General features: G+C 41.7%; 2 protein-coding genes across 2 annotated transcripts; one reads left to right on the top strand and one right to left on the bottom strand.

The window, feature by feature from the left end:
• Positions 1 to 579: 579 nt before the first annotated feature.
• LOC102266813 (olfactory receptor 1S1) lies at positions 580 to 1,527 on the top strand. Its single transcript, XM_005908838.2, has one exon. The coding sequence runs from the start codon at positions 580 to 582 to the stop codon at positions 1,525 to 1,527; it is 948 nt and encodes a 315-aa protein (XP_005908900.2).
• Positions 1,528 to 8,616: 7,089 nt separating this feature from the next.
• On the bottom strand, positions 8,617 to 9,563 carry LOC106701496 (olfactory receptor 5B3). Its single transcript, XM_014482596.2, is given in 2 exon segments — positions 8,617 to 8,876; positions 8,879 to 9,563. Coding segments are annotated over 2 exon segments (942 nt in total). The 5' UTR covers positions 9,561 to 9,563.
• Between the last annotated feature and the right edge of the window lie 3,345 nt (positions 9,564 to 12,908).

Here is a 12,908-nt window from a genome sequence, read left to right as displayed (position 1 = left end):
AACCATAAATGAAGTAATTGTCTGGTCTCCCTTTCTTGTACACCTTCTCCGAGAACAGTTCTTTTGGGATTGTCCCTTGAATTTGAGTGGGAAGAAGAACCCACATATAGTGTATTCTCACGAGCACACCTAACACTCAGTTGGCTACTCCCAAACTCTTCACTTTAATGACTCTTCAAAAGGATGCAGGTGAGTGGTGGGGAAGGTCTTGGGACCGGTTAGTTCATTTTTAAGTAATTCCTTCAGAGCTATCTCACATCTTTAGAGAATGGAACATACCTCATATATTGTCCTCAGTTCAGGGCTTGTCACTAATTTGGAGCCAACTGTAAAAATCACATTCAGAACCATGTTAGAGCTTAAAACATACTCATCGAGAAGTATCTATCATGTCCCTGTCTTTTCTTTCTAAGGCATTTCCTGAGTCTCTGCACAGCTGAAATAGTTCCCTTATTAAGTAACCTTTTTCCACCCTTCATTCCCCTTCAGGCTTCCCCGTGACCCCAGTTGAATAGTACCACATTGGGTTTCCTTGTGGGGGTGAAGACTTTGCGGTCCTTTCTCCAGATCAGCAGAAATATGCATCTAGGAAACCAAACGAGCGTCTCCGAATTCCTCCTCCTGGGACTCTCCACCCAACCTGAGCAGCAGGAGCTCCTCTTTGCGCTTTTCCTGGCTATGTACCTGGCCACCGTGGTGGGGAACGGGCTCATCATTCTGGCCATCGGCTTGGACTCTTACCTTCACACCCCCATGTACCTCTTCCTCGCCAACCTAGCCTTTGCTGATATTTCCTCCATTTCCACCTCAGTCCCCAAAATGCTGATGAATATTCAGACCAAGAGTCCATCCATCTCCTATGAGAGCTGCGTCACACAGATGTATTTTTCTATTGTCTTTGTTGTCATTGACAACTTCCTCTTGGGGGTCATGGCCTGTGACCGCTTTGTGGCTATCTGCCACCCTCTGAACTACACGGCCATCATGGGACCCAGGCTCTGCCTTTGGCTGACCGCCATCCCCTGGGTCCTCAGTAATGCTATCGCCCTGACACACACCCTTCTGCTCCTTCGACTGGTCTTCTGTGATGGCAATGCTCTCCCGCACTTCTTCTGTGACCTGGCCCCGCTGCTCAGGCTGTCCTGCTCAGACACGACGGCCAATGAGCTCGTGCTCTTTGTCGTGGGCTCGTGGGTCGTCACCCTGCCCTTCGCCCTCACCCTCATCTCCTATGTCTGCGTCGTCAGGGCTGTCCTGAGACTCTCACCCAAAGAGGGGCGGTGGAAAGCCTTCTCCACCTGTGGCTCTCACCTGACAGTCGTGTTCCTCTTCTACGGGACCATCGCAGGGGTCTACTTCTTCCCTTCATCCTCTGACCCTGACAACAGAGACAAGATTGGGGCGGTGCTGTTCACTGTGGTGATCCCCATGATGAACCCCTTCATCTACAGCCTGAGGAACAAGGACATGAAAGGGGCCCTGAGGAGACTCCTCCATGGGAGAAGGGCTCTCTCTGTGATGCCCTGAGCATCTGAATTCCTTTGTCCCCATTGCAGAATGGATGATTCTGCTCAGAGTTCATGGCATAGATGCGATGGTTTAACTTTTAGTGGACTTTCAGAAATCTGCTTCCTATTCCAGTCACTGCGGGGCTGGGGCTTTTCCACACAGCACTGGTCTTGGAAACAAAGTGCCTGATGCCCATGGTGACTCACAACAGTAACATACATACTGATTATAATCTATGCAACTAGAGAATTCTGTGAAAATTGTTCATGACTTAGACAGTAAGACGTGCATGTAGTACCTATAGTTTAGCTAGTGCATTTTTGAGGACAGTTGTTACCAATTCCTTCAAACTACATTACTAAAAAGCAGGTGTAAAATCCACCTGCTTTTCTATAGGTTACCAAACATCCTCTTAACATCCTTCCTCGAGTACCTCAATATCCACCTTATCCCATAGCTCCAACAGGAACTGTCACTTGACCTCTGCTTTCTTTATTCCACGTGGATCAACATGAGACCTAGATTTTTCCTCAAGGGGCTTCGGATCTGGCCCAAGTCTGCTGCTAACTCTGTGTGACGAGACATATTACTAACCTGCAATGTAACTGCTGCTGCTGCTAAGTCGCTTCAGTCGTGTCCAACTCTGTGTGACCCCATAGACGGCAGCCCACCAGGCTCCCCCGTCCCTGGGATTCTCCGGGCAAGAACACTGGAGTGGGTTGCCATTTCCTTCTCCAGTGCATGAAAGTGAAAAGTGAAAGTGAAAGTGAATTAACTCAGTTGTGTCCGACTCTTAGCCCACCAGGCTCCTCCATCCATGGGATTTTCCAGGCAAGAGTACTGGAGTTGCAATGTAACAAGGGATCTAATAACAGCAAATAAGGTTTTATAATGGTGTGCATCATTAAAATCCACTTATGTAAAACAGAATATGCAGAAGGAGATGCTTGGGAGGAGTCAGCAAAATATTAACAGTGGCCATGGCAGGTTATGTTTTCCAAGAATGGACGCAGCAACATTTCCGTCCCACATGCTTTTGAAGGACTTGCCACTTCCTCATCAAGAGGTGGAGTCTGAGGCCCTTCCCCTGAACCTGGAGGACTGTGGGGGTGGCTTTGACCAACAGAGGATCCCAGAGTGGTGCTGCATGATCCCTGAGGCTCTTAGAAAACCCTGTACACTTTCCTGTAGCACTGTCTCAAGAATGCACTCTGGGGCCTGAATTAGCATGGAAGTAGTCCCTCTACTCTGAGGTCGCCCTGCTGGAGAGACCACAGAGAGTCAGAGAGAGACGCACAAGGTATCCCGGGTGTTTCAGCCAACAAGCCTCTGAGTCTCCTGCCAGGCACCCGCCACAGGAGGGAGTGAGACTGTGGCTGATATCCTAGCCTCAACACTGATGGCAAAAATGTCACGTTTCACAGCTCTAAGTGAAAATTGCCTGGTTGTCTTCAGTCAATTCCTAGAACTCTGAGACACAACAATCAAATGACTACTATTATTTTAAGCCCCTTACATTTGGGGTTTGTTATACAGCAGCATGTAACCAAAATGGTGGTTTTGTTTCATGGGTAAAGTGATTAATACTATATCTATTAATACTATGATATTAATAATATCATTTTAACATTTTACAGTGACTATCACTCTAGGAAGAAATAGAGCACTTTTTAAATTTAATTTTAAGGAATAAAGGCTGTCTTGCGTACTAAACCATCATGCCAGAATCTTCTAGGTTGCATAAACATCAGTTAGGCAGAGATATAAGTTTCTCTCTTTATTGTGATTCCATTAAGCCCATATTTGATGGAATAAGAACAGTGATGATCAGATCTTGCTCATTTGGTTTGAATTGTGCCTCATCCCTGTGGACCTGTCCTGGACCTCTGTTACTTCTGTCTTATAGATCCTACAGAAGGTGTATTCATTCTAAGATATCGCTCCATCTGCAGTGAGTAATGGGGAAGTTGGCTGGTTAGAAATAGATTTAAGTGCAGGTTGGGAGTTTTTTGAGAAATTAAATTAAGATCAAGTTTAGGACACAAAAGACAACTAATTAAGAAGATAAGGAATCACAAACTTTTATGAAAACCTTGACAATTTTTACAGAAGAAAGACATAAATCTGTACTTAAATTCTTATATTTCCCTGAATCATTCCTCTGTCATTTTCAGGGAACATCTATTATAAACCTTCTATTCACCAGGCTCTAAGTCTGGCCCTGGGACTAAAAGAATGAATAATTCACAGTCTCTGTCTTTAATGCACTCACAAACTAAAGAGAGAAACTGAAAAAAAAATTAAGGATTTTTAAGACTTGAGAAGCAAAGATGGCATTTAATCAATAATTCATCTCATTAGATTTAGAAAACATAAATATTTTGTGCAAGAGACAGACAACCAAATTTTATAACATTCTTGTTCTTTTGTGTTCACTATCCCTGAGAAAACCAAATTTAATCTTTCTGAATAAATTAATAGAAAACCTTGCCATCTAAGTGTAAGTAACACAATTGCAAGAGAAATATCTGGGGGAAAAAAATCGATACATTGAGTAGAAATGATTTGTAAAACTTAATGCATAAAGTGTCAGGAAATATTTGTTATTTCTTCACCAAACAAATGTTTTTTGAGTACATAGTGAGTCAAAGGGAAATGGCAGCAGCGTTGCTTTCCTGGCTGTTGCTTCGTTGTACATGAGCTAGATGATGGGCTCACAGTGCTGGCTTTCATACGCAGGGACAGGAAGGCCTGTGACAGGAAAAGTGAGGTCAGGCGACAGACAGTGTCACAGGTGGAAACAGCTATTTTAAGTAAGGAAGTTCAGGGGTTGAGGAAGGCTTGTTTCAGGTATTTGAGCTGAGAATTGAATAAAATTAGGGAGTGGCCATGACAAGATCTGGAAAAACACATTCCAAGAAAAGGGAAGAGCAGATCCTTTAATAAATAAATAAAGATCCTGATATGAGACCACGTCTGATATATTGAAGGGATTGTGAGTGCGTAGGACTAGGGGGAAGGGGAGGTAAGTATAGTCCTGGAGGCAGTTGGTGCCCAACCTGGTTGAATTTTGGAGGTCATGACAAAGAGTCTGAATTTTATTCAGATACCTCAAGCACTTAAAGCCATGAGATGAGATGAAACTACCCAAGGAGTGGCCTCAGAGGGAGAGTAGGGCCTATGACTAAGTCCTGGATGCCTCTGATATTCAGAAATAAGGAGCCAGCAAAGGAGGCTGAGGACAGCAGCCCAGGAGGCAGGAGACAGAACAGAGTCGGGAAGATGGAGGAAGGAAGTGAGAGCTCTTCCAAAGAAAGGGGGGATCAACTGTTTCAAATACCACAGGGGCCACTATCACTCCCGAAACCACACATCCTCATCTGCCCTCTTCAGTCCATGCTGCCCTCATCCTTAGCCATCTCCCCACCACATCTACATCCTCAGGGTTGAATTCAGATTGGGAACGCCCCTTCAGAACATATTTCTCAGAAGATGGAAACATCTCAGATTTCTCATTTGCCTCTGTCTTCCTTCCATGGCTTATGTCTCTCTCTGTAGTCTCTTTTTAACAGACGAATTTAGATGACTCAGAACGACAAATCCCATTTAAAACTGGCCTATGGCTCTAGGCAATACCCTTGGTGACCATTTTTAACCAGCCAAGAATACTCAGGAACATCCTCTGCTTTCTTTGACAATAAAAGTATTAGTACACTGCAATAAGTATGGTTTCTCTCAGAGAAAATTAACACTATTTACATTTCAAAAGCAATCCATTTGATTTACCACATTAATAAGCAAAAAATTAAACTGTTTGATCATTCTAGTGGATGCAGAAATTGATTTTGGACAAAACCTAGTATTCATCCCTGATTTCAGGGGGAAAAAAACAACAACTCTTAACGAACTAAGAATCAGAAGGAACTCCCTTAACCTGGTAAAAAGTCATCTGTGCATAATGAAAGCCGAGAGACTGAAGATTTCCCTAAGGTCAAGAACAGGAAAGGGATTTTCATTCTCATCACTTCTCTTCGATACTTTATTAGAAGTGAATAAGTCAGCCAGAGAAAGACAAATATTATCTGATCTCACTTATAAGTAGAATCTAAAAAACTCAAACTCACGGAAATAGATATTTGTGGCTTCCAGAGGCAAGGGATAGAGGGTGGGGGCACTGGAGGTGAGGATGAAGGGTGGGGGAACTGGGGTGGGGGTGGTCAAAAGGCACAGGCTTCCAGTTGTAAGACAAATAAGTCCTGGGATGTAATGCGCAACATGTTGACTACAGTTAGCGATACTGTTCTGTATATTTGAAAGTTGCTAGTAGACTACATCTTACACATTCTCATCACAAGGAAAAACTTTTGTAACTATGTCAGGTGATGGATGTTAAGTAATTGTAGCAATCATTTCACTATATACACACATATCAAATCATTTTGTACACTTTAAATTGTTGTCATGTGTCAGTTACATCTCGATAAAACTATAAAAATTAAGTAAATAAATAAAAATATTAACTAAGACATGTAAGACAAAATAATATCCCAGAGGCTCAGAAAGAAGTACCCAAGGAGAACTCATGGTAGCAAACTTGGATTAAGTTCAGTTCAGTCACTGAGTCATTTATGACTCTTTCGACCCCCATGGACTACAGCATGTGAGGCTTCCCTGTCCATCACCAACTCCTGGAGCTTGCTCAAACTCATGTCCATCGAGTCTGTGATGCCATCCAATCATCTCATCCTCTGTCATCCCCTTCTCCTCCTTCTTTCATTCTTTCCCAGCATCAGGGTCTTTTCCAAGGAGTCAATTCTTCACATCAGGTGGGCAAATTTGGAATAAAAAACAAATAAACCTGGTATTGATGGTTCAAGCCAGTACAATAAGGCAAGAAAAAGAAAACAAAGGCTGATTTGTGAATCCCAATCTCTTGGCCACCAGTGTGATTTTTCTCAACATTTTTTCTTAGACACATCCAAGCAACACTTTTCTAAAATTTTTATGTCCTCAAAATGAAAGTTTCTAGAGTTCAAAAGATACTATCCATTTAATCTAGGAGCTTCATTTTCTCACATACAACTACGAATATGTGAGTTGCATGTGCTGCACACGTTACAAAGTGCCAGCACATCAGGGCTGCAAAATACGTGGTGTTGACGGCTTCCTGTCTCTACAGATTGAACTTTTATCTTTTCTTTACTACGTAAAAGGAAAAAGAAAAATGGAATAGCAGTAAATGTCAGATTGAGTGATTATATAGGTTAGGTAGGAGATCATAGCAAGAGATTGTGTTTATGACAATGAAGCACTCAGGCATGGAGCCCCACTCTAACATGTCCTTGCCAACCTTGGGACAATCACTCAACTACTGTTTACAGGTAGATGAGGCACTCAAGTCCCAGGTGCCTCATCTGCCTGTAAACAGGGATAATAGTAGAACATGCCTCACAGAGTTCTGGAGAGTGTCAAATGAGATAAGTCCTATAGCAAATACCAAGCATGAGCTTCCGTGGTGGCTCAGTGGTAAAGAATCTGCCTGTGAGTGCAGGAGATGTGGGTTCAATCCCTGGGTCAGGAGGACCCCTTGGAGAAGAAAGTGGCAACCCACTCTAGTATTCTTGCCTGGAAAGCCCCATAGACAGAGGAACCTGGGGGCTAAACAGTCCCTGGGGAGCAAAAGGTCAGACGTGACCTAGCGACCAAACAGCAACAACGAGAAACGGCAAATGTCACAATTCCTGGAAGGCAAAGACTGCCTAACGAATACGCTGTCTATCTAAATCTATCCATCTATCTGCCTGTGTCTCTACCTAATCCTCATCATCATTAATATTATTCTTATTATTCAAAATCCACAGACACATGGCAAAACCAATACAATATTGTAAAGTTAAAAAATAAAATAAAATTTAAAAAAATCCACAGACACAATAAGAAAAATGATGACAACATAAATGATAAACTTTGGAAAATTTCTTTGGATCAAGACAGTAGTTGTATCTGTAGATAGATGTTTGGTTTTCCAGATATTTTTGCTTCATGTGTCAAATATTTGTTGTGACAGGCAATGCCAATTTATTACAAAATTTGAAGTCATTATCAAGTGATTTTAGGGTGCCTTCTCTCTCTTGAAGTTTATAGAGTTTTTATGGCTTACTTCCACCAACACAACTTGAAATTTAATGAATTGTTAATGCTAAACAAAATGACTTTTAATTTAAGATTCAAAGTTTTATTTCCAGTTACATTACTAGATTAAGCTAGAGCTCACAGGGAGCTTCCGTTCAAGTTGAGGGATATAGATGAACAGGTGAACAAATAAAAAAACTGAGTGTTGATGGCAACTATGAAGAATGAAGCAGGCTGAGGAAGAAGCCTTGGAGTGAGGCGACTATTTTATAAAGTAGTCCAGGGAAGGCCTACATGACTTCCCTAAACAGATACCATCTAACACGCGATCTGAAATGACTTGAGAAGTATTCCAGGCAGAGAAAAGGGCAAATACAAAGCTTCTGAGCCAGGGGCATGCATGGCACTGTCAAGGAAAGCAAGAAATCAGTGTGAGTAAAGGGGGTGAGTGGGTAGGAGGGTGATAAGACAAGGTAACAGCTCAACTTAGGTATTATGGTGAAATCAGCCACTTCAAAGCATTTCTGAAAAAAAGAAAAGATGGAAGAAAATAGCCTTAATAATATCACTGCACTATTTTTTAACATAATGTAGAGAGATGGTAGTCTTAAAATTAATGTAAAAAAAGTCTTAATATTCTTTCCAATTTTAGTCTAACGTGACTATTTATCTTTTGGAAATTGTCATTTCTCTTACCAAAACCCTCAGTAACAACTCAAACTTTAACTTCTAAGATGATGTTATTATTTAATCTTATTAAAATGTGTCAAAACCCACATTTACTTCATTAAAATATTTTATTCAAAATGATTATCATATTTCTGCATTTTGAACGCTTGGACCTGTTCCAAAACTAAAGAAATAAACAAAATTTGACAAAATTTTATGTTCAAGTCCCTACATGGCTGTGAACATTGAGTTATGACATAGAGTAGGTCTAAGAGAGATGAAATAACTTCTGTGCATTTCACACCATTAAAAGGTTAAACCTAGAGAACACTTTGCCTTCTCAATAACCTTCTTGAAAGCATTCTTGACTTCTCTGTTCCTTAGGCTGTAGACCACAGGGTTCAGCATGGGGATGAGTATTGTATAGAACACAGATGCAATTTTGTCTCTGTCCATGGAGTGGCTGGAGCTGGGCTGTAAGTACATGAAGATGACGGTCCCATAAAATATGGAGACTGCAACAAGGTGGGAAGCACAGGTGGATAAAGCCTTCTGGTATCCTTCCCTGACTGCAACTTCAAAATGGTGATAAATATGAGCAAGTAGGAAATCAGAATAACAAGAAGTGCGAAAAAGATATTAAAGCTCGAAATAAGAAAAAGAATCAGCTCATTAATGCCTTTATCTGAACAAGTCAGGGACATGACTGCTGGAATATCACAGAAAAAGTGATGGATGACATTGGACGTACAAAAAGAGAGGCAGAATGTGTCCCCAGCATCGAGAGCAGCAGTCAGAAGACCAAAGATATGAGAGCCTATGGCCAGACGTGCACACACACTTGTGGTCATGGTGGTGGTATAATGCAGGGGTTTGCACACTGCTGCGTAGCGGTCATAAGCCATTGAGGCCAACAGGTAATTTTCCACAGTGGCAAAGGCTACAAAAAAGAACATCTGAGCAGCACATGCACGGTAGGACATGGTCTTGTCTCCTATAAGGAGCCCAGCCATCACCTTTGGGGTGATGGTGGTGGAGTAACAAAAGTCCACCAGAGACAGGTTACTGAGGAAAAAGTACATAGGGATGTGGAGACGAGAGTCGAGCAGGATCAACGTGGTCATCCCCAGGTTCCCAATCAGAGTGAGGAGGTAAACGAAGGTGAAGGCTATGAAGAGAGGGACCTGCAGCTGCGGGTCATCTGTGAGTCCGAGCAGGATGAAATCAGCTCTCTCTGTATTATTTTCCATGAATGTGATTTGAGAGTCACAAGATGCTCTGTGGCAAAGAGAAATAATGGGACACATGGATGAACAAATAGCAGTTGCACGGAAGCTGAAATGCACAGTATTATTTTATTAGAACAATCAGGTTTTCATCAGTATTTACCATTTTTGTAACATGGGCATGACAGCGCAGTGTAGTGATATCTTATTTGTACAGTAGCAGACATTTGAAGAGGAAGGGTCTTTATGGATCGCCTTCTCAAGTTCTTGTTTTTGTATGTGAGTAAACTGGGTTGCAGCTAGAACTAAAGTTTTCTAAGTTCATATGCCGACAGTGAATCCATCTCCTAAATCAGTTATTTTGAGTCTTCTAATAGTTTACACTTCTCTAGTGCTCACTTATTTGATGCTTTATGTGTACATATTCATTTAATTCTCTTATCAGTTCTATGATTGATTATTTATTTTTCTCATTGGTGCATGTGGCAAGTTGACAACAAAGAGACGGAATAATTTACTCAAGGTTATCCAGATATTACACTATTAATGAATGAAGCCAAGCTTTAGACCCTGAGTGGTTCTCAACCTAAATGCCATTAAAAAATTTGAATTGCCATTTTGTCTTTGAAATTTTTGTTGCCAAGAAAGGCAAGACTACATTTTTTTTCCTTCCAGATTGAGTTGTTGTAGTGTATTCTTGGTTATCAAAATACACATAGCTTTGGGACTTTGAAATGGTAAATATTCATGATGTGTGAAACAGCATGATACATAACTGTATGGTCTTAATTACATAAAAATGGATGCTTAGTTGTGAAGATACACAAATGAGACCTAGAAGGACACGTCACGGTAAACTGCTTGTGATTATGAATGACTTCGTTTTTTGCTTCTTGTGCTTTTTGGTTTCCTATTATGCACATGTTAACTTTTAAGAAATAAATGTTATTTTAAAAACCTTAAAAAAAATTTGAATTGATTTTCCCTTCATTCAGTTTACATTTAGTTATCTTTATTGTCCTGAATTTAATGCATAGAGTCGTATGGTTGATTTACACACAAATAAATGCACAGTAGATAAGCCCATTTAGATGTGGGCTAAATGCAGCATTAGAGGTATCTGCAACAAACAAAGCCAGGTCTGAAGAGAAGATACAGCATTGGGCAGGGAAGCTTTACTCTGAGAAAACATGTGTTAGACAGAGCAGACCTACCATTTACTGCCTAGGAGACACTGGTCCTAACTTATCCCTGCATCTCATTTTATCTGTCAGAAAATGAAGGTGGTGTTGAGACCTACCTTAATGGATTATTGTAAAAGTGAAAAGAACTCATGCATGAAAACAGCACCATGTGGGTCTGAAACACTTCTGATGAGTGCTAGCTATAATATTATGGATTAGCGTAGATCAGTGGGTCTCTAGGTTGGTTTAGGAAATTCAGGTGACAGACGCAGATGGGTGGGCTTTGAACTCCGATAACCTTCATCTCGGAGAAGGCAATGGCACCCCACTCCAGCACTCTTGCCTGGAAAATCCCATGGACGGAGGAGCCTGGTAGGCTGCAGTCCATGGGGTCACTAAGAGTCGGACAGGACCGAGCGACTTCACTTTCACTTTTCCCTTTCATGCATTGGAGAAGGAAATGGCAACCCACTCCAGTGTTCTTGCCTGGAGACTCCCAGGGACTGGGGAGCCTGGTGGGCAGCCGTCTACGGGGTCACACAGAGTCGGACACGACTGAAGTGACTTAGCAGCAGCAGCAGCAGCAACCTTAATCTTTAATATGCCTTTTCCTACATACTGTCCACTCGGATACTTTGCTTCACCCTGTATTTCTCAGTCTGTCCTCTTGGCTGGGTCAATCATTTTGGGTGAGAACTCAGGCATCTTCAGAGCCTCTTTTTGTTCATGTCTTTCTTGAGATCCACAGTTTGGCTTGTGTTGAAAGTGCCCTCCTAGCTTAGACTCAGTCTTGCTGTCATTCCTAACAACAGTTAGCTGGAAAACAGGTACTGAGGTGTGGAGGGTTGAAAAGTCATAGTGTGGAGGGTGATACTAACCTGCGTATCTATTTGTGAGCAAGCATAAATCTTTGCATTCTAAAAGGAGATTGGAGAAAGGAACACATTCTTGGTAACCACCATTCTCTACCATTTTCCTTTCAGCCCTGAAAAACATTACTTTACTTGTCTGCCCCTTAAATTATTTGTGTTTGTCAAAACCTCACCCACACAGTAAGATAAGATGTATAGATATAGACGTAGATCTCCATATCTACACACACATATAAACCGCTGTGTTCTGTGATGGCCAACAGGTCTCCTGAAGTTAGCGAACAGCTTAAATTTACTACTTACTTGTAGTTTGTCTCATAGATGGAGAGATAGATATACAGATAACAGATGGTACTGATAATAGATGATAGATAAATAAATAGAAATTAGCAGAGAGATGCAGACTACATGCACACACACACACACTCACACACACACACAATCTAATTGCAGTTAAAATGTGGCTTCTTGAAATTTTACAAATAGTATGAGCTATCCAAGATACAAACTCAAGTCAACTGATCCCAATGCCTGTACACTTAATCACTGCATTGACAGATTTTTTTCTACATAAGCAAGTAGTGAAAGGATGAGATTGTGGGGAAATGATACTGAAAATGCAGTAAGAATCTTGGTACTTTCATGACGTACCAAAAACTTTCTGGTTTTTAAAGAAGTGCCATCGCACCCTGTTTGGCTATCTGTCCCTTCAGTGACAAGTTAACATGTGATAAACAAAAAGAATTTGCAACCCACTCAGTCAGCTGATCATCTACTGTAGGTCTTTGCATGAGTGCTTGCTCAGTGGCTTCAGTTGTGTCTGACTCTTTGAGAGCCTATGGACTGTAGCCCGTCAGGCTCCTCTGTCCATGGGATTTTCCAGGCAAGTATACTGCAGTGGGTTGTCATGACCTTCTCCAGGGGATCTTCCCCAGTCAGGGGTGGAAACCACATCTCCTGAGTCTCCTGTATAGCAGGAGGCTTATTTATGGCACAGCCACTCGTAGGTCTGTCCACTTAAGGAAAGCAGCCTGGAGGAGGGCATGGCAACCTCTGCCAATATTCTTGCCTGGAGAATCCCCACGGACAGAGGTACCTGGTGGGCTACAATCCATGAGGTCGCAAAGAGTCGGATACAACTGAGTGACTAAGCCCAGTACAGCACAAGGAAAGCAGCATGGAATTTAATAAATATTAATATTCTCTGCTGGTTAAAATGCTATGCATTTAAATTCTACACTTTTACCAGTGTTTCAGAAAAGGTGCTCAAACAACCAGATACGAGGTCAAAGACTCAGAACATGTAGGTTTTCCAC

Source organism: Bos mutus, chromosome 15 (assembly GCF_027580195.1).
Source record: "Bos mutus isolate GX-2022 chromosome 15, NWIPB_WYAK_1.1, whole genome shotgun sequence".
Lineage (NCBI taxonomy): Eukaryota > Metazoa > Chordata > Mammalia > Artiodactyla > Bovidae > Bos > Bos mutus.
This window is presented reverse-complemented; position numbering and strand designations above follow the sequence as displayed.